Genomic DNA, 27,077 nt, shown 5'->3' with positions numbered 1-27,077 from the left:
TCGCTGATTGGCTGAGAACACACACGGGTTGACAGTTGAAAGCTCTGTCGAAGCTGTCAACGGGGAGAAAGCTGCAGTGTTTTCTGTTTCACGCAAATAATGCTTCGCTTGGACATCGCTGTAGTTAACTCGTACAACACCGTAAGTTTTCCGAGGACCATTTGTACGCTACGTGCTTTTATCACACCGAAACTGCAATGAATTTAGACCGACTGAGAGAACCACTGTAAAATTGAATGAGCACGTTAAAGACTCGGCGCCCTGCCATTGCACCAATACTAGCACTATACTCTGTTCTGCCATGAAGTACTGCTGTAATCTAGTACTGCTTTAATTTACTGTAGTTTGACAACATTTAAAACACGTATTGATGTTATAGTATTATATTAGGTTGTGCAAAATAAAATAATTTGGGGTATTCAAGGAAAAAGAGAAGTGAAGAAAGATACTATAAAGCGTGCAATGCTCTGAGACTAATAATACTGAATAATTAATGTTTGTCATCATGTTAAAACTGTGTGGACATATTTAAAGGTTAGAGCGTATAAAATGTGAGCATTTGCTTGAATTTATTTGTTTAATAAAAATCTAGACTAGGTTCTTGACTAGAGTTGACCAGACAAATTTATTTTTTTGATAATTTGTAATCTTCACAATTAAATAATTACGCGAATAATTCTAGAAAAATATTGATCACTAGATCCTATTGTCTGTCGATGACGCAAGACTGAAATATCTGTGGTTCACTTTTCTCTCAGCGTTTTCACAATGAATTCCCCTCTCTCCAACCAGCCACGACAGCATCTTGATTGCATTTAAACCATGTTTCGTAACCCCCCTCGACCCTTCCTTTCCAGGCACTCCTAGAGAGCCCTTCATGTAAGAAGAAATGTGTCAGATTTTAAACCACACATAAAGAATGTTTTGCATATTTTACTCCAACAGTGTGGAAGAAAACTTGTTGTAAAAAGAAACTGTGTCAAAGAGAGAGGCTGGTTTCCTACAGCTGGAGACGACTGCTTTCTTCACTCTGGCAAACTTTAAAGAGGCTCACAGTCCTCTTTATTTGATTTAGTTTTGTTGTTCACAGTGCACTGTCCAGTTTTGGCCAGTGTTGTACATGCATGCCTGATTACTGCAGTCAAATCAGGGCTTGATATAGCTTCAGTATGTGCAGCATTTTTCAGTTAAAATGAGGGAGAGCATGAGGCTCAGCTCCTCTGTGTAGCTTTTAAAGAACAAGAGTAAAACTAGATATTGTGAGTTTTGATTGTAGGAAAAGTGATTCTGAAGGTAACAGTAGTCACATGTTTTCTACACAGTTTAGACCCTCAATCAGACTTGTGCAAACTGCAAAGCATGATGGGAATTAAAGGGTCTCTTTACTTTCATACAACTTTAATCTTCACTGAGAGTTGTGTGTGTGACTTAGGTTTTCACAACTTTCACTTATTCCTATATGCATGTTGGTGATATGAAAATGGCATTTTGTGAAGAGATATTTAGCAACATGTTGTATCGATGATGATTTTTTTAAATGTATGTATTCTGAGACAACTGTTGCTGACTGAAGTAATATTTAGTCCTTGTGTGAATTCAGTAAAATTTCAATGAAAATTTATGGCACTGCACTGAATCCACCGTCTGAACATGGTCTCTATTAGGCTGGCTTGCAGGATCATATAATTTCTTCAGCTAAATTGTGTTGCCAGGAGAGCTTTTGTTGTTAAACTGCTGTTCTCCTTTCATTTTCCACCCACTGGTCAAAATGTGCCATCAGAACTAGTGCTAGAATTACAATTATAAACTCCATGTTATGTCTAAAGAGATGAATGCAGCCTGTGTTGTGTTGATCTCATAATTAGTTAAAAAGACACTTTGCCAGTGATGTTAAGTATTCAATACTGTACTAAAGGTAAAGTGTGGATGCTTCTAGGTACATTTTCACACATTATTTTTGACCTAATTTGCAGAAATGTTGGTCAAAACCTTGAAAAACAATTTCTCCATGTAATTCATGTTTGTACACCATGTCATACTTGACCCAGACCCATCACCACTAAATCATTTCTTCTCTGTAAACACCAAGAATATAAGTACAAACAGTGCCTGTGGTTAAATTACAAAAGCTTTTCAAACCTGGTTTCAAAGTTAGAATAGAATAGAATAGAATAATACTTTATTGATCCTTTACAGGAAGTTACTTTGTTACTTGGCTGAAGCATCCATTCGTGCGATTGTGGTGACTTTTTACTAATTCTACCTCAGACATGATTGTGGTATAAGCCAGTTCGAATAGAGCTTTAAATACATGTCATAGTTATACCTTGATTTATTCTAGTATGCATTGTATTTGCTGATACTGTTTATATTGACCAAATGACTTGAGATAGTCAATACTTAAAGAATAAAGAATAAAGAATAATAGGCTGTAACCCCCATTGCTGCTATTCAGGGCATCACTGAGCAGGGCACAGGACTAAAGAAAAGCAGTGGACTCTCCAAGGACTTTTCCTTTTCTTCTTGAAATTACTGTATTAGAGAAAGCATAAGGGGGAAAGTCCAATGAAAGGACAGTGAGAGGACAGGCCTAATTGTCAGGGCTCATTAAGGATACAGTTTACTACAGTGGTTTTTTAGTTCTACATATGCAAGATTCATAATTAGTGACTCTCCTTGTGTCTCATTTGTTTCTTACTTCTACACAGAATCACATCTTGCAATTTGCATGTGAGGTAATACAGAAGACAAGACAATGGCAAGGTTGTGCAAAAAATACAGAACAAGAACGAGAAGAAGATAAAGTCCATGTGTCAAAGCTGTGAGGGAGTTTTGGATGATGATTTAAGCATCTCAGTGATTGTGTCCGCTGGTCAAGTAGCTGAACAGATGCTAACAGTAAGAGTTCAGGACTGGCTTTGATGGTTTTGCGCAGCTCTCCATTCCTGACAGACAGTGCTGTTTATTTAATTGAAGTGTCCTTCTGTCATTACCACAGGGTCATCGTCCCTGCACAACAGATGTTACAGTAACTAATGAGTAGCTGGGCTGACTTTATGAGGTTAAAGTTGATGCTTTCAGCTCCCTCATCTTGTTTGGCCCCTTTGCCCAGCCACACCCCTTCTTGAAGCACAAAGGGTCAACTTTAATCTGTTGCACAGTTCTTTGTGCACGTGCATATTTGCGTTTAGTATGTGCGTGTGGAAAGGGTGCATGTGTGTTTAGGTATGAGGTCTTCTTGTCTCATTGTGAATAACCTTGACCACCTGCTCTGTCAACGTACATGTCGGAGGATACATAAGTCGGAAAAAAAAGAAACCTGCTGTCACGTCATAACTTACAGGACAGTGTCCAAAGGCACTCATTTTCATTTTTTCCGACATGTCCAGCTTGGCTAACTGCCAATTTAGCTGTCCTTTTCCCTCCATCTCCACACTCTTTGCCCTGTATTTAAGTAGGAAAGCTGTCCGACTCACCTCTCACTTCACGTGGAAGCGGTAATCACATGTTCTGGCCTGGACATCCATAATCAAGTAAAAGTTTCTCAAGCAGTTTGAGAAGAGGAATGATGCTTTGCCAGTAAACTAAATGAACTGTTAAGGAACAATCACATGGATGATATTATATTCTATACATCAACTTCTTGTATAACAATCTAGAAAACATGATTTTTTTTTTTATGGCACTAGACTTAACTTTACCTGCAGCAGTGAGTTAATCAGTGAACACATTAGCCTGAGGACATGGTGGTCTTACCTAGCATGTGTGCTCGGAGTGCTCATCAAACTGTGTAGTATTCGCTTACAATGATTTAGTGTTACAGCATAAAGTAATTTGAAGTGACTGGATCCCACAGATTTTACTTTACCTCTTGTGGTCTGGCATGGCTATGGATGTATTAGCATTAATGTGGCGTTGCTCCTAAAATATCCACCAATGTCTGTATAGGTGGGAGGTACAAGATAATCTATGCAGCTAGAAAAGTGTGAATAATTTTAAATGAACTGTGTCGTGTGTATTTCAAAAGCTTTGTGAGTTTAAAAAGCTTAATCTATTCTCAAGTGAATGTCTTTGGACTGAAGTCTTGTAGAAATCCACGACAAGTGGTGTGGCTGTGTGAGGCTATAGAGTAAATGCTCTACATATTTGCATAAATGTACACACTGAATAGAATCAGACAACAACTGGTCCTTTTCAGTAATATTCCTCCATTTATCTTTAACAGCATGTAATTACCTTGCTGGTGGTGGGAAGCCCACACTCCCACACAAAAACCTGCCAAAACCTGTTAATCTCCGTGTGGTCCCACTGACTCAGAGAGACCCCCATCGAGGACACACACAGGAACTTTTATTACCAAATCTGAGCTGAAACAATGAAACACATTGATACAACTGGAAGGTTAACACAACCTTGCAATATTACAATGGATTGATTAGAGGACTGTCTTTGGAGGAGGTTCAAGGAACAAATACTAACTTGCAAAATCTCCTGAACACAGTGAGGGCTCGTTGCTGGAAATATTTATCATAATGGCTTCTTGTTAAGAGTTTCTGAATCACTATCTTTGACTTTCTGTAGGTCTAAAGGCCATACCACAAACATGAATGGTACAGTTTGCCAGATTACTCTGACTACTGATCCAGGAACCCCCTACTACCTGCGAGTGGACTGGGCTGCAGACCTGGGTGCTGGGTTCACATTAGCTCTCACAGATGGAAGCTCAGCATGGATTGGAGAAGGTAAAGAATAGTTCAATTATTCAATCATTCTCAGGCCATGTCAGTTGTAACTGACCTGCAATTTAAAGTTTACAGGCTCTCCCATCTTCGGACCGTTGACTAGACTGAGTTGTCACCAGGTATACCATTCATCAGGCTGTTCGAACTGCAGGCACCTGGCTGACCCCGTCTCATAAAGTTGTAACTGTTGGTCCTTTAACCAGAGGGACAGTGGTGACCTTGTTTCATCGTCCCTCTTCACTCCCATACTGCAGCTTACAGGTGTATAAAGCAGATTAAATTCTACAAGGCTTGTCTTTGTATATGCAAGTCAATGGTGAATGTGTGTGTGCCTGTGGTTACATATGTACATGACTGCGTATTCTCTGGAGGGACACCTGGAACATAACTGCTCCCTAGTTTTCTTCTGCTGTCCATCTGCACGGTTGACAGGTAGCGATGGGGTTGTGACAACTATGTGCGGGCTTCTGGGTCGTCAGTGTTGCCGTGTTTGATGTGTTAATTGGGACCTTCAAGCCCGCGTGAGCAGCTGTGGAACAGCTGATGACATTCTCCGTGGTTTCTCTCTGTGCTTCCTTTCAAATCCGCTTTCACATGCAGTCATGTGTTACTACATAATTAATGTTTATAGTTTAGTTCTGCGATGTGCTCTCATCTCTGTTCAGTTTCTCTCAGCTGTACACCTTTGAAATTCTGCAAAAAATTAGAAAAATGTTCTTAAAAGGAGATCGGATGTTTGATCAGTGCCTTATTTTGTCAGTTTCAGAGGATGAGGTGACAAGGGAAGCCACTGACATGGGAGTCACGAGGGAGAGATATGTGGGGGATCTTCTTGAAGCGCTAACGAAAAGTGAAGAAAGAAGAAGAGGAGGAGGGAGGAGAGGAGACGACGAGGAGGTGTATGCTTTCCACCTCACTCCAGATCACTGTCGTTTCTCCTATCAGAAAATCTGTAAGGACATTTCGGTAAGCCAAAGCTTATGCTGGATTTTTTAGTTTTATTTTAATGATCAACAGTGTCAAAGCATTATTCCTACCAGTATTCAAAAGCAAATACAGAATAAATTTGCCATCTAAACCTTCAATACTCTAATACTCTTGCAAAAAAAATGCAGGGTTGCCTAATAAAACCTGATCCTAACTCAGCTTCTCTTGCACTGTACTGTTATGTTAACGTAAACTTATTTGTCAAAGTGGTGCAATGGTTAATGAAATATATGGGCAGCACATATTCCTAGACCATTCATTTGTAAAAATAGAGCTTTGAGCTAGACTACCACTGTTCCTGTTTTGATTGTCATTTCCTAGAATATCATGAATGCCCCTGTGTAGTCAAAGACATGGCTAAGCCTTTACTGCATGAAGGGGGATATTGGGAAGTTGTAACTTCTCCGATATTGCAACTTGCAATGGTGTAGCGTAGAGTAGTTTTCCAGCATTTGAGCAGAACTGCAGTTGAGCTTGTGTGCTTAAGCTGCAGTAAGAGACAGAAGAATGGGTGGAGAAACAGGCGGAGACCTCAGTGATCCAGCCTAGACTTCAGATTCGAAAGGAGACTACAGTGTTGAGTTCCATCTTAGCCATTTAAGGCAAGAAGGGGGTATTTTCATGGAGACGAGTTTCAAAATATGTAATTTTGATAGACGGAGATGGGTTTTAGGGGGTTCAATCAAAAACTGGAGAGGGACTTTAAAGAGGAAGTGACATCTTTTGCTTGCTGGTAGCACAAGTATCAAAAATGCAGCTCGTAATAACTTACCTTGCATGTGAATGGAGCACATCAAGACTTTGCATATTTAAACTTTCCTCTCTTGCTGACGTACAGCACCAGTTTGAACTTGGACTGCTGTTTCGAAACAACAGGCACCGAGGCTCTGCTGATGAGCAATATTTGCTGGAACTGGTTTTCGGTGCTTTGCATCAGTGGCAGAATGACTACTCATTTACATACATACAGTATAATAATGAACCATCTAACAACAGTATAGATGGGCTGCCACTATGGATTGTTTTTATATTTATTAATCTGCCTATTTTTACTTATTAATACAATAATCTAAACTATTGATTTTCCTACATAAAATTACCATTTATTTTAGGTTAATTTTATTTTATAATCCAGTATGTCAGTGTATAATGCAGCACAGTATGAAATACAAAGAAATGTTTACATATTAAAGTACAAAACAGATTAAACTGACAACTCAACGTGATAAAACTTGGTAAAAAAGAGTGCTTATAATTTAAGTCAGCTGTGCCTATAAGTTCCTATTAAACCCCTTAACAAACTGAAATAATTCTGTGTGCATCATGGACACGGTGGATATTTTACAAGCACGGAGCAGCTGAAGAACTCCTTTTCTTCTTATTGTGTAATTGTGCTATAACATTGATAGTAGCTTCAAATTCTATGTAACTACCGGACAGCTGTCATCTTTAACTTGTGTTCTTGGTAAGTCGGTTGGATGGCGTCACGGCTATAAATTCAGGACTTTAGCGTTGCAGAGCAGCAATTTGGAAGTAACTGCTGATTAATGCAGTCTTAATGAGTCTTGTTTCAGTTTATATCTCATAATTGTTCCATTGTCTGACAGCAAAAACGGAAAGTATGTGAATGAGAGCATATTTACTGGTAATATGGCTGTATTAAAATAGAGTATATGTGAGCACAAGGTGGAGGAGAGAAGCAAATAGACATTAAGTACTTCCACACTGAATACTGCCTGTGTGTTTGTCTTTAGGTGTTCATACACTGCACTGTGCTGCTATGAAACCACCTTCTTGCTCTGTAATCATTTGAAGTACTCCCATACTTTGTAGCATTGGGCCTTTGGAAACCTTTAGACTGAAACGTGTCAGACTTTGTTGCCGCCACTCTTGTCTAAACTGTATCACGGAGTGCAGCTGATCAGTGACTCATGCAAAAAACAACCAACCACAGTTACTCAATTACATAGTGACACTGAAGAAAAAGAGTTGCTGTTGTGGGCAGTTTGACAGGTCTAATAAGTGTTTAATATTCTATTTGTAGATCTTTTTAGAAAGTTGGTATTCTTAATTGTTTCAGTACTTCAACGCTAAAATTTCAGAACATCACAAACTCCCCTCTTGTCATTGTTCCCTGAGGATACATGCACCTAACGACAGACAACAAAATAGAAAGGAAGTGTTATTTTTTACAGGGGGCTGTTTAAAAGATAAGGTTTACAGTCTCCCTACATTATAGCAGAATTAGAAAGGATTGGTTGCCTTCAGGGAACTGTGGAAAAGGCCACAGATAGGAATCATTCACTTTGTTACCAGTCGTCCAATAGCAACAGTATGAGGTAGTGGTGTATTGGCCACAGCTTGTAAATAAGAAAAAGGCTTGTTGACCAAAAGTTTGTTACATGGGAAGATGGAGTTGGCTTGTGTGAACGTAAACAATCCGGTTCCCACATGAAACCAAATCTCTTGCTAAATAAATGCAACAGTCACTGAGAAAATACTGAAAATGCTCACAAACACTTGTTAAATGCTGTGCAACGGAAGTTTTTTTTTTACAACAGCTTACCGTGAGAGGCACATTTGATGAAGTACAGGTCACAGTGCTTTTGGTGGATTTTGATGTTCTTCTTCCAAACTGTGAGAGGGAGCTGTTGCCTCCAGGGAACAGGTCATTTTTCTGTCCTGTGACCGCTGTGCTGGTAGAGGAGACCAGAGGAAGAAGGCCTGGAGGTCACGAACACTGTAGCGACCGTAAAATCCTGATTTATGGACAGGACCGTCCACATCTAACAATGTTAAACAGTTGATTAGACCCTGTTTCTTCTCTTTCTCCAACTTCCCCTGGCTTTCTTTGTCTCTTTTAGTGTGGGGTGTGGATACAATTGTGCCTGTGTGTGCATGTGTCCATGTCCAGACATGAGCAGACATACTGTTGGTTAAAGGAAAGGCTGCCAGGTTGTCAGCCTTCAGGTGCCATACTTGACACGACTGTTACTTGTGCTGTATGCCACAGCATCCCTCATTTCACTATTGAACGTCTGACATAAAGAATTGATATTTTAAACACATATTTTTTCTCACTCAATCAGATTTAGAAACATGTGCAGGTATGTAAGATGTAGCAAAATGTAGCTCAGTTTTAATGCAAAAACAAAGACTGACTGGTGTTATTACAGATGTCATAAGAATACAAATGGGACATCCCTAGCTGTATCATTAATGAAGACAACGTATTACTGATGGTTGCGAGAATTCACTATTAAATTCGGACACTTGATTGTCATTCTATGTTGTGCTCTGTATTAAAAATGCCCCAGTACATTTGATCAAATCACCGAGATCTATTTAAAAAACAGAATTTGACTTCTTTTTTTCACAGTACTTGACTTTAATATGAACTCTCTGTTTTGTGTAGGTGGATGTTTTTATTTTTTATATTTCTTTTAGTTGTTGCCAAAAGGAGCAACTGGACCACACAAAATGATTGACAGCGGCCCAAATCTGTGCAGCCCAGTGTGTGCTTTAAAAAAAAAAAAAAAGTAGTCCATATTCCATTGTTGCTGACAGTAATCATCGCTGTGTGCAGGATGTGTGTGGTAGACAAAAAAAATCTCTGAATCCATGGGGGACTGTTTGCATTAAGTGCAAACTACCGCTGCTGTCTAACACCTGCTTCTTTCCTGTTTTCCTCTGTTTTGCTCTCTCTTGCTTGTCTTTTTAATTTTTTTAAACATCAGAGGTGAAAAAAAAACAAAAAAACAAGTGGAGCATATTTCTGCAGCCAGATAATTTGAGGGTACAGAAATGACCAAAAATTAGACAAGTTTCCTTTAAGAGAAGAAGAAAAGAGGGTAGCTCAAACCAGGTGGTGAACTTAACCTGACATTAATATTTTATGAATATGGTGACCTGAGAAGTTGTAATGATGAATGTAATTGGGCATTGGTTGTTAAACTGCTACTAAGCAGGTGTTTTACATGAGTCTTTCAGACATTATCTCCTCCTTAATGTCTATTTAAGTACCAATCTGTCATTGGTGGAAAAAAAATCCTGCTACCACTTGCCAGAACAGACACTTAATGCCTTTGCTAATTAAGGACTTTGAAAAGTTTATGGCACTAACTTGAACTGTATATTTTTTTCAATTTAGTCTTTTTTTTATTATCTTGGCTTAACTGTGAGGCGATAACATAGTTGTGCGATGGTCTCGGTTGGTGGCTTACTTTTTTTTGAATTAACCACATCATTGGTGCTTTGCTTGTTAAATTTAAAGTGCATTTTTTAAAAGAGCTATCGCCTCCGCTGTATAACATGTGATGTTTTTTGACATAAAAATGCAAATGATGAAGTGTAAAATTACAGAGACATGTCAGTAGAACTGAAACGATTCAGCGATTATTAAATTAGCAGACTGAAAGGAAAGTAATGTAATTTATTTAGCAAAACTGCCAAACTGTCCTCCTAAATGTCAGGTTGCTGCTTTTCTCAGTTTTCTATCATTGTGAACTGATTGTCTTTGGACTTTTGGCTGGACAAAACAATTTGAAGTTCTTCAAAATTATGATGAGTACTTTTCATTATTATTTGATAATGTACATAAAACAATAAAACAAGAAAAACAGATTCACAAATTTGCAACTATTTCAGAATCAAGGGACGATAACTACATTTAAAATGCTTTCTTTAGCTCTAGCTTGCAGTTTTTAAGTTCTTTACTAACATTTCATTACAGTAAATTATATGCATGATGGACTGAACATCTAGATTTTCACCAGAGAGGTTTGCTTTTACTTAAATGGCTTGACTGTGCTTGGTATATGACACAAAAGTGAGGAAATTGAAAAGCTGCAAAATGAACATGTAATAACTCAAACCATGAAAAGCCAGTCACATAACAGCAAGGAAGAAAAAAACATGCCAACAACTAATCATGTATAAGTTTCTAAAACATGGCTTAGCGGCTGTAGGAAAGAAGTAGGTCGGCTGTTAGTGAATTATTACGTGTAATGTTTGTACTTCTGGGTAGATTTTTAGATTTCATTTTCATCTTGAAACACCTGACTCTGACTCTATCAAAACGTCATGCGCATGATTTAGTAGTATTACTGTTTCTAAACAAACACACTCAGAAGAACATATTTTGTAATTTCACACTTTAGAATTTGAGATGTTTCAATCAGAATGAGAGAAGATGCACTACAGAAGTGAAATTTGTGGCTGGCGTCTCGCTGTGCAGCTGGAATCCCCTGTGACCTATAAAACGAGTTCTATTTGGCAAACATAAAACACAGAACAATCAGTGTCACATTCATACAGTTGGACTCATCTGAAATCCTGTGGCTTCAGTCACCACAACTGTCAAGAATTATCGTCCAAACCCCCTGCTTCGAAGCCGCTCTGAAATACGAACTATGCTGAAAATGACAACTTTGAGGAAATTGCAGGAAGCCTCATTCTTTTGTGTGACCATTGTGATGCTTGTCACAGTGCAAAAATACTGTATTTAATGCTAACAGAGGCGGTTTTTGGAAAGAGCAGTAGAAAAAAAGCCCTCACTAAATCCATTTTTGGTGATTGAAATGATAAATTCCTGAAAGTGGCTCAAATGCTTTTATTGTGGATCCAGAAAAATGCAGTTCGATTGAAATCAGCAATCACTGGCACACCAAAAGCCAAAATGAAGACAAATTGGTTGCAGGTTTAGCTTTTGGCGTTGTATTGAAGTTTTTGCTTTTAGTATCTGGCAAATTGTGGCACAACAGGAAGCCACATTTGTACACTAATGTCACCGAAGTGTCTGATCCGCCAACGCGTCTCTCCTGCTGTCACCGCCAGCATGTTCCCTCTCACGGTAGATTTTCAAGGTCGTCGTTTATCTGTTTACATTATTAACTTGACTGAATCTCAGTAATGTGTTCCTGCCTTGCTCAAACATCTCTAAAGCCAGTGTTCTCAGCAGACACCTGAGTGAGAAGGAAGTTTTTCCCTCGACAAACTGCTCTTGGGCTGGCTGCTTTTGTGAAAGTTTGTGTTATCAGGGATGGACCGGCTGCTGTCGCCCCTCACTTCCTCCTCTTTATCTGGCCTCTACGCCTCTGCACAGCGGATGAGGGAGCTGATGGGACAAGCTGACCTCTACTTCGATGCCCACATTTCCCATACTGAGCACCCGTGCCCACCCTTGAATACTGTCTCTTTGTCATCATGCACACAGCGCTCACCCACTCACTTCCCAGTTCCCTTAGACACAATAGTTATTTTGAGACAGAAAATAAAAAAAAAGCTTGATCTCTGACATGCTCATTATATTTTACTTATATTTCAAATAATAGGGTATGAGGACATTGCCTCTGTGCTGCTTTTCAGTGTTTTAGTAAATAATAAAGTCAAATATGACTGAAATTTGAATTCTTTGACTTATTAGAATATTTGTTTTTTGATTAAAGGGGTTATTATCCTCTGATCCTTGGAACTAAATGGTGGTTTAGGTCTCCAGCAGTGTGTTGGATGGTGTAATAACGAAGGCTTTGTGTCCTCTGTGCCCACAGTGTGTTGTGGTATCATTTTCACTGGGACTGTGTTCTTTTGGCTTTGTCCCCCACACCTACATCAACGTTTGACCTTCTGCTCTGGCTAACTGTCTGGAGACACACACACACACGCACAAATAAACAGTCAGACCACACACACACTGGACCACGTTTTAATCTTTGACAAATGTATCCTGAGAAGAAGATTTTACGTTCACATCTTTGGCTAAACGTGGGTGAAGAGGATGTCCGATTGTTCGGGGTTTGCAAGCTCGTGAACTCTACCAAAGATGAAACGGAGATGTAGGAAGCCTTGCATCTTATTTTAGTGGTCTTATCCTTCCGTTGCTGCCCTTGAGGCTAACAGAAGCACTGATCCAGATCTTTTGAACGGCAAAAATGAGCCACGTTTGGTTGAAGCAATTTATATTTTCCTTATTTTATTGTTGTTTCAGTTGAGCATCACAGTAGAAAAATGTGGCAGTGGGTTGTGCATCACAGACAGTCTGACCTCCCACACCTTGGCAGAGGTTGGCAACAGTCTGCAGATTGACTTTTAACTTTATCTTTGTGTCTCAGGAGAGAAGCAGCAACTCGAGAAAATAAAGAAAACTCTTCTCTATCTTTTAACAATTGACTTTAATTACGTAAAACCATTCATCACTATCTGTCAGTGCTGTACAGAAATTAGCATGCTGCCTGCCCACCTTCTCAAATTCATACCTTGTTTAGTGTAACCCTTCCTCTTTTCATGCAGTAAAGGTAAACTTTTGCCGATGTGTTTACTGCAATAGGTCTTCCCAGAAAACCTGAGAGTAAAGACAGTGAAACATGCAACCTTTGTTATTTAAAAAAAGGGAGCTGAATAAATAAACACAAGTAGAGCTCCATTTTCAGTGTTAATCCTGTAAATAAAGGTTGGCCTTCCAGGAGTTTAGATGCTTGTATCTTGTGTCTTAAACTGGTAATACCATGTTAACATGCTGGACAAGTAGATTTATGGTCTTGAAAAAAGTGTCAGTGACCTCGATGAAAAAGTTTTACAAACTCATAGTCATTATTATGGTTTGAGGCTTCTAGAGTAAAGGTAGGGCATTACGACATTCTTGGAAGTGTGGAAATATCAGTGTACTCAGCATGTCAGAAAGTTCAAAGCTGGCATATTATCCATTGTCACGTTGCTGATTTATTGCCAAATGGCTTTCCTCTGCAGAGTACAGCAGTGATTTAAGTACAGATAGCAAGAAGTAGAGAAGGGGCTTGAGGAGAAGGTGGAAAGGAGGTTTGACGGAAGATCAAAGCTTTCACATTCATCACTTTGCACAAATTGTGCAACTCATAATGTGTGTATATCGACATTTATGTAGCCTACTGCAATGTGCAAGTTGGTATATCTTGTATGTAGACATGTTCACTTGCATACTTCAGCAACATCAGCTGTTCTTTCGGGGCTCTACCTACATTAGTGTCACTGTTTCATATTAATGAAATCTTACCCAACCACTGATTCACAGCTATGCCAACTTGTTGATGATTTATAAGTCTCATTGTCACACAAATTCCCTCCACAATAGGAGCCTGCACTGGATCACTGTGACATCCTGATGTTACTCTAGATTTTTATGAGTTCTCTGGACTCTCATCCTTCTTAGAACCCGGGTGGTCTCCTCTCTGGCCTGATCCCATTAAGCTGGCTTTGGTTAAATGACCGATTTCCTTGGTATGATCACTCTGAGAACTGACAGCATGGGCACTGAAACAGCTGGGCTTAGATGTTCTAAAAAATGTGCAAACAGGATTTTATTAAACAATCTGTTATTCTGTTATACTGTCTAAGAATACTGAGCTAGGTCAATATCTTTAAACAGTATATCTACAGTAATATTTAAATTTACATTTTTTGACAGTGATTTAGGGCTGAATTAAACATTTTAATGACAGTACTCTTCACTCTGTGTGCAAATGTTTTACCAAAACTGTTTCCCATTTGCTATGTGGAATAAACACTGCCACAGCAGCATTCAGCTCTGTCCAAGATGAGTGATAGATTTAAAGAAATACAAACATGTCAGACTGATTTTCACCCCATATCAAAATACAAGGTGTAGGTGTAGTCAGATCATTCTACATAGCGCTGAGTTAGTGCTAGAGAATGGTTTGGATATACAAGACTACTGTAAAAGCATATTGGTGTGTGAGACCTATGCTCATCAGATGTTTTTTTTTTTTTGCTAATTTCAGGGATTGGTCAGATAATGATAGTTTGTAGTATAAGTCACTAAAGGAAAACAACGAAGATGATGACCCAATAGCCGAGTGGTTAGGGTACATATACTAAAAGAGTGTCTGATTCAACTCATGGCTAGACCATTTGAGGACCATGTCCTTCCCCTACTCTTTTTTCCCCTCATTTCCTGTCTCTGTCTGCTCCTACTGTCCACTAAAGGACAAAAAAGACAAGAGGACTACAGAGTCTACAAGAACACTAATGGCTCTGTGACACTTTTAACAAGATGTTACCTTTAAAATGCTGATGCTTAGCAATGGTAATATTTACTATGTTGACCATCTTAGTTTTGCCCCAATGTTTGCCAACTACCAAGGTTCCTGTGTATAATATAGCAAATGTGGATGAGAGGGTTGTTGATATAGCATGCTCTGCTTTATTTGGGTAGGAAGTATGGAATAGGTATGACAGTTTTCACAGTAGTACTTGATGCCTTTCACCTAAAATATTCTTACTCTGTCATGCTAACAAGCTAACTTTTGCTTAGTCTAAAGCTGCATTCAACCAATTAGTCATTATTTCTGCTTTTTCACCTTTGATATTTGACGGGAAAACCGATCATACCTTAGCGCCCAAACAGAAAGTACAGCTGAGGCTGATGGAAATACCCTAAACTTTTGCAGGTACTTGTTTATAAATGTCAAATTAAAACTCCAGATGGTGGTGCTAAATGGAAAGTCAGGCGTTGATTGAAGTTGCTTTTATTGACATTAGTTGCAAACTATTAGTAATGCAAGTAATTTGGTGTAATAGAGTTAATATTGCTGTACATTTCATTAATAGAATATTTCTTGCTCGTTGGAGAAAACATTGCAGTGAGACACAAAGTGAGAAGGACAGGTAGAAACAAATGGAAATTGAGGGAAAGATGCAGAAGAACATAGATTCTAAAGATGCAGATCTTAAGAGCAATTGGAGGCAAATGTTCATCCAGTGAACCATGTTCAGGTTCACCAGCAGAGGGGAAACAGGTGTGTGGCCTGCCAGGACAGCATCAGCCCAGGACAAAAATGACAAGTATTTTATGAGAGCTTTTGAAGATGGCGGCTTTATTACAGTGGGTCTGTGACCTCAATGCAGCCCAGTGAAGATTTAGCACCTTATTACCTTCTGGTTTTTGAGTGCATCATGAGCAATACTTCTGTGTGTGTCGGTGTTAGAATCTCCAAGACAACAAGGGAAGATAGTGCAGTGATTTGACACACACCCAGTCGTACGAGGTTTCTGTGCCTTGGTTGATTTTGTATTTAATTACAGCTGTTTACAGTAAATTAAGGTCTTTTTTTTATTTTATTTAAAATTGTCAGTCTACGGTGGAATTCACTGAATTTGACACATCAAGGAAATGTTAGAAATTTTTACATTTTTCTGTCGATAGCTGCGCTGCCTCAGCCCTGCTCTGTGACTTGGTGCCAAGCTGCAAACCAAATGAGGAATGTTTTATTACATCTCAAGCCTGCCTGCGATTCCAAGGAGCCATCGTTGAGAATCAACACAGCGGAAACTTAGTTCTCACTTGCATACTTTACTCGTGACCAATGAATTCATCCTGTGTTTCTCCCAGACAGACGAAAACACCTCATCCTCTTTAAAAAGCCTCCCGCATCAAAGAAAATGTTGTGTAATATTTGCTGCACCTCTGTATTGCTGAACATTTTGGGATGGAGGGAAGGTGCTAATGCTTACTCACTTTTCACTGGGAGCTGATTTTGGAAGCAAGACGAGACTATTAGTTTATCAGATTAAACCTGTTAGCGTATGCATTGCTTGTACTATGTAGCTTTTGTCAGGAATATGATGGCAAATGTGCTTTCTGCAGGGAACTACTTCTACCTCTTCTGAGAGGATCCCGCAGATACTGGGATACAAGGGCGACTCAGAGATGTAGTCTTAAATCTGTCCTGCGGTCAGTCAGGTATGCTCAAAGGGAGGCACCCAGAGGTTATGCTAACCATGAGCAATGAACTACCTTTACCTGTTAATGCAAAGGAAAAAAGATTGAATAGTGAGGTTGTCCATGTTTCTGAGTTTCTCAACTGTTTATGAAACCAGACAGCCTGCATAGCTTTATTTCCTGCTATTTGTGACATAGAAGTCAATTCGTATTTGATCTTGCCCTCTCATTTTTTCTCATCTGTTACTCTTCTTTCCCTCTTTGCTTCAGGTGCACTTGGGCTCTGTGGAGCTCCAGCCATCTCCCAACCCTCTAGAGCTCACCCGTGAGATGATTGGCCAGTCCCTAAAGCGCAGCTTAAATCTGGAGACTGAAAACTCCCAGTTGTTGGAGGAGAACCGCAGACTGAAACAGGATCACCAGCGAATACTTAGAGAGTAAGGATGTGGAGGGAAATACCCCGACAAAATCAAATAATTTTCTTAAGATTTCCAGAAATTGTATTTAGTTGATGATTGTCTTGTTTGCATGCAAGCTCTATTTGCGTTTTAAGTTGTATTGCCAGCTGTTTATACACACAATCCCCCAGTATGACATCATCACTGGTCACCCATTTGAGAACATTGTGGGTTCCACCCAGTGCAGCAAGCTGGGCTTGTGACTTCTGGGAACTAACTTCAAATTATTCATTTGTATGTCCTTTGCTTTATGGATGCCTGGTGCGTTGTTTGTGCTATTGTTGATCTGCTTCTTGATTGCTTCATCAGTGAATGGGGCCTTGCCATAGACAAAGGATTAAAGTCATACAAGGTCTAGGCATCAGGACCATTTTTCTCAATAAATTATTGTCAGAAGGCAGAAAACAAGAATCCTCCTTGCTTTTAGAACATGTTTTATACGCTTTTTAATCTGTCTGTGTATGCATGCAAATGTGCTCTTGTGTTTTTCTCCCCAGGCTAAAGCAGCAGGTTCAAGATAAGGAGGCGTTAGAGAGAGGGCTGTACTCACGTTTTGTCATGGTGCTAAATGAGAAGAAGGCAAAGATCAGAAGCCTGCAGGATGCTGTTCGTCAGCTCCACCAGAGCGATGACCAGCAGGGAGATAAGGGGCAACAGAGGTCTGCAGACTTATTTTGCATGATTTGCTCTGATTTTGTGCTTATCTGTTTTAACTGACTGACTTTATGTCAAATATTCACGGGTCATAGTATGTTTAACTAATTTGAAATTAAATAAAAATCATAAAACTGTGAAAATGCCCATCTGAACTGGCTAGAGCCTGAGGTAATGTCTTGAGACTGTTCCAGTTTGTCTTACAGTACTTGGAAAACCTAAAATGTTTAGTTTAGTTTAGTTTAGTTTACTTTAATGTAAGACAAGGAAATGCAGCAACTTCTTATGTATGTAAATTAAATGAAAAATGCTAAAGTACTTGAAATGAGGGATTAACATTTTACTAGGAGCACTCAGCTGTGTGAAAGTTCATTTAATTTTTGATCAAACATAGAATAAATTAACCTATTCTGATGTTTGTTTTAGGGGCTGCACAGTGGCGTAGTGGTTAGCACTTTCGCCTTGCAGCGAGAAGATCCCTGGTTCGCGTCCCGGCTTTCCCGGGATCTTTCTGCATGGAGTTTGAATGTTCTCCCTGTGCATGCGTGGGTTTTCTCCGGGTACTCCGGCTTCCTCCCACAGTCCAAAAATATGCTGAGGTTAATTGATTACTCTAAATTGCCCGTAGGTGTGAATGTGAGAGTGCTTGTTTGTCTTTGTATGTAGCCCTGCGACAGACTGGCGACCTGTCTAGGGTGTCCCCTGCCTTCGCCCGAGTCAGCTGGGATAGACTCCAGCACCCCCCGCGACCCTAGTGAGGAATAAGCGGTGTATAGATAATGGATGGATGGATGATGTTTGTTTTAGCTGCACACTTGCAAGTTTTGTTTCCAAGCAGGTCAACACAGTGAGTCAAATCTTCGTATGTGTTTGCCACATCTCTGGCTTCTGCAGAACACAAAGGATGGCTGACTTCTTTCTTTACAGAATAGATGGAAGATCTTACTCATAATTCCTGCTCATATGCCTGGCCTTGCCAGTGTCTCTTGTGGTCAATAATATTAAATCCTACAAGATGGTTACCTAAAGGTTTTGCAGCACAGTAAAATGAGAAGCTGTATTTTCTCAAGCGCGTTCACTCATTGAATTAGTTTTTTTTCTTTTTTCCATGCTCTCCTTTACATACTAATATTTCTTAATGAAACGCTTCTCTTAAATTTCATTTCTATCAGTGACAATGATGCAAGTCAAGGTGAAGAAGGGAGCCAAGACAGAAGAGAGGAGACAAGTCAGAGCATCCATCCATCTCAGGAACCAACTGTCCTCATCACAGGTGTGTGTGCACATGTGTACATGTCCATGAAGGCACTCTTTCCAATAAGGCCCTTAAATATAACTTTCTCAGTCTATGCAGAATGAATGATCCGGTATAAACGGGTATTTAAATTAAAAATAAAAAAATGGTAAAATGTAAGTTATAATCTTAAGCATGGAAGTGGAAGCATTATGATGACGGTGTGCTTCCCGGCAGCAAATCCTGGGTGGCTTGTAAAGGTGGAGGGGAATATTCCACAAAGCATGTGGAATACCATAAGGTCAACGTGATGCAATCTTGTGACCCAAAGCATACAGCCAAAGCTACACAGAAATGGTTTAAAGACAACAAGATGAATGTTCTGAAGGGGCCGAGTCAGTGCCCAGACCTCTATCCAGTTGAGTCTGGAACAGGGCTGCTCATTCATGATCCCCACGCAATTTGACAGAGCTTGAACAGTTTTGCAAAGAACAATGGGATAAAATTACAGTTGAGTCCAGATGTGCAAAGTTGAGTGAGACCTATTCACACAGACTCAATGCTGCAATTGCAGCTAAAGGTGCATCTGCTAAATACTGATTTGAAAGGGGTCAATACTTATGCAGTCACCCAATTTACATTTTGTATTTTTAATCTATTGACATTACTTTATCGAAATCTGCTTTCACTTTGACATGAAAGAGTCTTTTTTGTAAACTAAATTGACTGTGATTCAATGCTGAAAAGCAAAAAAATGGGAGAACTTGCAGAAAGGGTCAATACTGTATACAACACTCTTTCACACTGGGTATCTTAATCGAAATGCCCTGTTAAATTGCCACACCATGCACACATTGTGCTCCAAGATCCACTTACTTGCACATGAACTATGTCTTGGTGGAGCAGGGTGTGCAAGTATTAAACATGGCAAGTTTTCTCCCATTCCCGGTATTCTTTGTGATGTCATAGGTCACAATGTGATTCAGTCATGATGCAGACTCTAAGTGAAACTCTTGAGTTTTAACTTTCCTCTAACTGATTTTACTGTCCAATAAACTTGACAGTTGAATGTAATTGAATATGTAAGCAGGGGGTTTGAGCATAAACTTGAAAGCACACATAAATGGAGAATATACCCTGGAGTAGCTGGGTTCTGGGAAACACTTGTCAGTGAGTGATAAACCCACTCGGCAAAGTCTGCTGTGATTGCTTCAACACGGCGGGCAGTGAGGTGGTCTTCCCCTTCCTGCATCATGCAGAGCAGGCCTCTGATGTCACATCTGCTGAGTCATACCCCCCTGTACTACAGTGCTGCAATCTGCTGGGATAACCCACTGATGGCTCTTTCAATGGTCTTGTTTGTGTTCAAAGCCAAACTCAAACCACCCTGAGGGGATAATACAGTTGCAACATGCATTGACGTTGTGGTGACTTAAGCAGGTTGTGTTGTTTGGCTCTCATTGTCTGCACTTTTTCTCACTCTCACACATGTACGTACTTCTTCCCCTCCATGCACTCTCTCCCATCCTGGCCTCAGTGAAGATGGATGCAGTCCAAAAGGCTTTTTACAATTGCTTTCTTGTGTTTTCAGCTTGTTGGTGAAATCACCTGGCACTTATCTTTGTGCTGTGATGAATTTGTTCCCCTAATATCTCTGTATTCTAAGCTTTTTAACATTATGGGTGTGTTGTAGTGTTTAATACTGATGTCCAACAAATCAGTCTCTGGGCGTTGCTCTCTTGGCCAAAAGCACAGTGGTGGAAACAAGCCACATATTCATGTCAGTGGCTGCTAATATGCTAATGGATGTCTAATGTATTGTTACTCCTTGTTGCTATGCAGGCATATTCTGGTAACCCCAGTAACCACTTAATTCATAGCCATCTTTACAATGATCTGACCACATGAAACACAGAGCATGCGCCACCACCGTTGTCTGTGTTTGCAAATTCAGTAAACATACAACCAGTGAAACATGTCTCTGACATTGCTGTGTTTGATTTGAGTCCCCACCCATTTGGCTTTTGCAAATCTTGACTCAGATCAGACTCACAGAACCACAGCAGACTGATGTTTTATTTGCATTTAGAAATCCTGCTAAGCTTTGCAAACACAGTGGGCTACCCATTTACCCTTTAACATGCTTGGCCCCTGCTGACCTTTGTGCCCCAGGCTGTGTTTTCATGTTAAGCAGACCTGGAGGCTCTGTGACCTGCTCCCTCCAAGTCTAGCATGCGATAGTGACAACATAGGAAGCATCACTCACAATGAGGTGACCTGAAGATAAGAGAGATATGGAGAGAAGAAAAATATGGTGAGGGAAAAAGTAGTGACACTAAAGAGATGAGAGAGGGTCTGAGAGGGAAAGGAGTCGAAAATGATAGAAGTGAACACCAGATACATGCTTCATTCATTTAACTGATTACTGTAACCACATTAGCATTCACATGTTATCTCCTAATGAGTTTTTCTTTGATCTAGTACAACTGCCCAATCTGTCAAATCTTTGAATTTGAATGTGCTAGCTAGCAGCATTGTTAAAGGGCAAACAGGTGTGTTTGTCTTTCTCTATATAAACGGTTGTATCCGAGTGGCTCTGGAATGCCAGATCTCTATGGCCGATAAAGGTCACAGGACTGAAGGTGTGGAGTTGTCTTGGGTTAACAAAGGTTATCTGAGGTGATATGTCCTGAAACTGCCACAAATGTGCCACAAATGACACTGATGGAGAATCAGTTTCAGCGACAAAGAATTTGGGCCTCTGTAATGAAACCACCCGAGTAATCCCAAAAATTTGGAACAAGACGAGACATCAGCTTGCAGGCACTCAGAGGCGTTTGTTTTGTGGACGATGAGGAACTTGTAGTCCAACAGTTGGAGGTTATTGTAAATATATTGAATCTAATAATATTTGAATTTACAGTAGAGATGGGTGATTTTTCTGCCCAGATGATTGCAGTTATATGACATCACACATTATAATGTAGTGGCAAGTACACAGTAATGATGTAGAAAGATTCACAGTATCACAGATGGTTTTCAGACCATTTCTTTGTGCCTCTGTGTGTTCATGTGAACTGTTTCTGTCGTATGCAGATCGTAATTTGGAGTGGCAGGGCATCTCTATTGACCCGACTTTTTCGGATGAGGAGGACGAACAACCGAGACGGAAGCAAAGGTTGCCTCACGCCCTGAGTTCAGACTCATCTCAAGAGCAATAAAACAGCAGGTTAGTCAGAAATCCAAAGCACTTAATGTAGCGCCATATTTGCAATCACACTTGTTCGCTGTGATTATTTGCATTTTTTTTGAATTAATGCATTTTGTGGAGCCTTTCTTCACATAAAGTAACAGCACAAAGGCAGAACTTATCATTGGAGGGGCTTGGATGGAAAGGTGGTAGACAATACATATTGCAGATTTTCAGGTAGCCCATATAAAGATAGTGTCAACATGACACACGATCTGTCCAGGTTTTTTCAGTTAAAGAATAAGCTGTTCCATGTGACACCAAACCAGAGCTTTAGAACAATTCAAGGAAGTCTTTTCAAGCTTTGACTTTTGTGGCCTTTTGGAACATTTTTTCTGTTTCCCCTCAAATTTCATTCATGACTTCTTTCATTTTCTGTACTCAAAGTTCTGAAAAACCACTTCAGTAACAGATGTGGGGTGACTTGGTGGATTTTTAGCCCCCTTTCCTTCCTTTTCCTCCATTAACAACGACTGAATCATCTTTTTGTCGTCATGATTGGTGTGAAAGAAAAACCTACACATGGGCATTTCTGGATAATTAACAGGTTTTATTCATCTTGCAGTACTGATTGGATCACTTTTTAATGACATACAGTACTCCTCCTCCTTCTTCTGATCTAAGCACTGGTCTTAGATGTGGTGCTTGTCTCTAGATGCTAAAGAATAGATGCTGTCTCCACCTAAGGGACATATTTGGGGGTTTTGAAATTGCACTTTCCAAAAGCAAACCTAGCAAACAACAAAAAACAAACCCAAATGATTTTTCAAACTTTATACCTGTTAAATTCGGAAGAGTAAAATTTAGAGCACATTTTTACTAATAAGGAGGTGCCTCCTGAATATCTGGTTCAAACATACAATGTTGTGACATCTTTCCACATTCAACAGCTGCATGTTTTCTCATGTTGTTGATCTGCAATAGACTGCAGGATGCTCAGACCTGCACTGCATTTTTACATCATATTGTATATTTTTCTGCACACACACCACTCATTATATATATATATATATATATATATATATATATATATATATATATATATATATATATATATATATGTATATACAGTATTTACTTGAATATGCTTCATTTATTTAATGTCTGCTACATTTGTTGTAGTGACACTTCATTTGGACGTTAATCTCAGAATATCCTCCCTCGGCTTACACTTGGGTGTTGTCTGGCAAATAAATAACACTGAAAATGACTGCAGTGTGTACTGCTGCTCTGTTCAGCTAAGCAATAGAATCACTAACTTTTGAGCCCCGTAAATACAGTTCTTCTTCTCTCATTTGCATCCTCACTTCTGCATTCTATCAGATTTCATTTGCTGCTCACATTTTTTTTCCTCTCGCTCTGAACAAATAAGACAAGCTTCAACGTCTGAATACACGGTAGTGTAATTCACTCTTGGTTCATGTAAAAATATTACTATATGACTGTATTTCCCAAGGTACAGCTCCGTATCGAAGGGTACAATATTCACTTTGAATGTGATATTGTTTTTGTTTTTCTGTTCATGTAAATCATATTTTACCTCTCAGCTTTTGTCCTCTCTGTTCTCTTCAACTTTGCTTCTCTTTCTTCTTGGCTTGTCTCCGCTCTCTTGTTTGAGGAATAGGTGGAAGCCAGGGCTGATCATAAACATGAATAAAATCCTTATTGATGGACAGGTTTTCTTGATCTCTATCTAGTTATGTGGCAAGCTACGTTAGGCCAGCCCTGCCTTACAGCGATACACACAACCAAAACAATGACAACCAGGCAACAGTGTGTCGGAAGTGTCCCCAGATTTGATGTCAGATTTTGACCCGAATTGTGAAAGCAAATGTATGAAATGTTACCACCATCTGGTAAGCTTTAACTGTGACAGTCTCTCTGAGACTTTCTGCTTGCCTCTTGTCTTCAATAAATCAAAACACTAGCAATTAATGATGCCATCTCTTCCCCAAACTCTGCAGGTTGTGTAATACCTTCTGTACTGCCATAAAGACTTTGCCCAGATGCGTTAGCAGTCATGTGATAATACACACTTCAGTCCCTCGGTGCTTTCTAAGGAACTGATGATGTTTCTGCTAACGACTTGGAGAACATGGTAGAGGATCTGAACCAGGAATATGGAAGCAATTTCTTAAGAGCTTGACTTCGCCCTTAGCTTGAAATTGTCTGCCAAGCCCCTGAGCCTCAGCCCCATGTGAGACTGAAGAAAGAGCAACAACTACTGAGGGACATCATCCTACACCCAGAAAACAGGGTGTCACCAACAAGGAACCGAAGCTGTTTTGTTGCTGCTCATTCATCATGCCTTGCTGATGTTTTCCTCCCTCTTTTCATTATGAAAATAAACTAAACGCTGTCTCTTTCATTTCCACTTTCTAAACTAGCATTTTGCAAAAGATAATTTGACCTCCCCCCTTTTTCCTTGTTTTTATCTGCTCTTTTATTCTGTAGGCCCAAACTACCTGCTGCAAATTTTCTAGAGCGTTAATAGGATTATGTCCTCACTTCTTCACCTCTGCAACCAGCTTTAGGTCCTGAGGTCATCGCAGTGTGTCTTCACACTGACAGTAATGAACCTATGGAGACCTGTTCATGGTCTTTATTTGACCATTCTACCTTTGGCTTCTGGACCTCCTGGCTGTCTTTTATCATGCTGATGATACCTTTATGTCTGCTGAAGACCACGGGTGGCCGCCAGGATAATCCCACAACACGTTCTTGCTGGTTTAGTAATCCCCAAAAGAATGTCACACTCTCCTCTATACATCCCATCAATAAAGTATTCTGCAAAGGGGAGCAGAGAGAGTGTCAAAGGGTAATTTACAGATGAGTGCATGACAGCGTGCCATGGAGGATGGGATAAAGGGGGAAAGATAGGAGACTACACTGAATATTTCAGTGGTTCAATTTATAGGTTTGATGTAGAATATTCTAAAAGAAGATTTATTTTTTGACTTTGTTTTTGAATAAATCTGGTCACCAGTTTTTGCATTGCTAATTGCATTTGCAAATGCACATTTTCAACCAGCTGATATTTGATTGAGAAATATTTCCTGGAAATGTTTTTAAAACATTTGAAGGAGAAACGTTATGATTGTTTTTGTAAATGTACGAAATGGATATGACATTCTCAAAATGTCCACAAAACATGTAAATGTCAACCTGACTTGAATAAACATTTGACATTGCCCTGGTTTTACATTTTGTGCATTTTCTAAATCATCCATCCTTGTCTAGGATTCAAACAGCCTCATCGTGTTTTTTCTAAATACACTTACCACACACATTTAAATGAATTGTTGACTGATTTTACATGACTAATTTTTAATGTTACATTGTGTCCTCTGTGGACACATTTGTATAGCCAAAAATATGAAATAGAAACCTTATAACAGGTTAAACCGAAAGAGCGAAGAAGCTGTTGAAAAGATTCCGCATAAAACTGCTCAGTCAGTGGTGTTCGAACTCAAACTGTGGTGATCAGATGTAAACATAAATATACAAAAACGTATCCATTTATTAAAGTCAGTGTATCTAACATCAGTTCACAAAGTCAAAATTACGAAGTCATTGTTTCCATCATTTTGTTTCACAAGATAGTTTTGACAACTTACCATGAGGCCTGAAATACTTGTGATATCAGCATGTGTTGATTGTATGTTCCAATACTGAAATATCTGATAGGCCAATATCGGGAAACCGATCTATTGGTCAGGTTTTCTAACTAGTCATCATAAGCCAAATTCATTTGTGTATTAATGAGGGAAAGTGACAAACCATGAAGCAGCACAAGTTCCTGCCACCCTAAATTCACAACGGTTTAAGGCTTACAGAAATTTCCTGCATGATTTTGCTTTATGTTGTATTTTCTGATGTCATGCAATTAAATTTTGTCCAAGTTATTTTTAAGATTTAAGATTGTCAACTTCAGCCTTTTGTCAGAGCGTTGTGGTTTGAGTTAAGCTCGTATTGACAGAGGAATTTCAAATTATTGATAGATTTTTGTTACAAAGGGCAGCATTTTGGAATAAAACTGCTATAACCTCATAACCTCATAAAAAGCACAGTACAGATCAATAGACCACGTGTGGTTTTGCAGCTGAAAGGGTTAACACTTGGTGAGAGAGCGCTGATGGCTGTGCCAGGCTGAAATTAAACATTCAGTCACTTATCATCGTCATTCACTTACTGAGTGCACCTGTAGAATTCCCATCATCCAGGGAAATGACAGGAGTCTTCCTGCTTTGCCGCCACAGCACTGGGACAGAGCAGTCTTTGTCTGTTTCCAGGCTGCGCTATGCTCTCACTGCAAACCGCCTTACGCTGTAATGTCTCAAACAACTTGACCTTGCACAAACAACGTTTCAGAAGATGACATGTCATTTGCTAAATTCTATCATCAAATAATGAGAAATGAGTAATATGAAAAATATACTCACGCTGCAAACATACCTGACCACTTGCTGTTTAGTAATCCTTTTGATATTTGATTATTAGAACTATAAGATACATTGCCTGTAAGTCGCCACCTTGATTTAACTAAGTAGATAGGTAAGAACCTTCCATTGGATAATTACTGCATTTATGGCAGCTGGCAACAACATATTTAACCCTAGGTGATGCAGTGAGTAGCTTCTCATTTCCTAAACAACCATCTTGGAAGACGTATCCTGTGGTCCCAGAACTTATGTTAATCTGTTTCAGAAGGATCAATTTATTTGCCTGCATCAAGCAAAGAAAACAACTGAGGATATGTCTGACACTAAAATCAGGTTAAGAACCATCCAATGCATTATTAAAACCTGACGGATAGTGGGGAACCATCATCTTTGAGGAAGAAAGGGTTGCTCATGTGGTCTGATGACTCCAGATTTACCCTTTTCCAAAGTGATGGGTGCATCACAGTAAGAAGTGAGGTAGATGAAGTGATGCACTCATCATGCTAATTAGTGCCTCCAAGCCTGTGGGGGTTAGGGTTATGATCTGGGGTTGGTCAGGTCTAGGTTTAGCAACGTTATGTGCCCAAAGAATGAGGTCA

At 39.5% G+C, this 27,077-nt stretch overlaps 1 protein-coding gene across 3 annotated transcripts; it reads left to right on the top strand.

Annotated features, from left to right (window-relative positions):
- Window positions 1-22: 22 nt before the first annotated feature.
- On the top strand, window positions 23-25,227 carry LOC111576022 (DNA repair protein XRCC4-like). Of its 3 annotated transcripts, none has more exons than XM_035953461.2 (8): window positions 23-141; window positions 4,582-4,742; window positions 5,503-5,708; window positions 16,711-16,877; window positions 17,396-17,557; window positions 18,725-18,825; window positions 21,883-22,015; window positions 24,565-25,227. In XM_035953461.2, the coding sequence occupies exons 2-7, from the start codon at window positions 4,604-4,606 to the stop codon at window positions 22,005-22,007; spliced, it is 900 nt and encodes a 299-aa protein (XP_035809354.2). In that variant the 5' UTR covers window positions 23-141; window positions 4,582-4,603; the 3' UTR covers window positions 22,008-22,015; window positions 24,565-25,227. The 3 variants fall into 3 exon arrangements, with proteins under 3 accessions (XP_035809354.2, XP_023137281.2, XP_035809355.2); XM_023281513.3 differs by having other exon boundaries at window positions 24,001-25,227; XM_035953462.2 differs by lacking the exon at window positions 4,582-4,742 and having other exon boundaries at window positions 38-141; window positions 24,001-25,227.
- The last annotated feature ends 1,850 nt before the right edge of the window (window positions 25,228-27,077 follow it).

This window comes from Amphiprion ocellaris, chromosome 6 (genome assembly GCF_022539595.1).
Source record: "Amphiprion ocellaris isolate individual 3 ecotype Okinawa chromosome 6, ASM2253959v1, whole genome shotgun sequence".
Classification (NCBI taxonomy): Eukaryota; Metazoa; Chordata; class Actinopteri; family Pomacentridae; genus Amphiprion; species Amphiprion ocellaris.
Note: the sequence above shows the minus strand (reverse complement) of the source record. Positions and strands in the feature narration are given on the sequence as shown.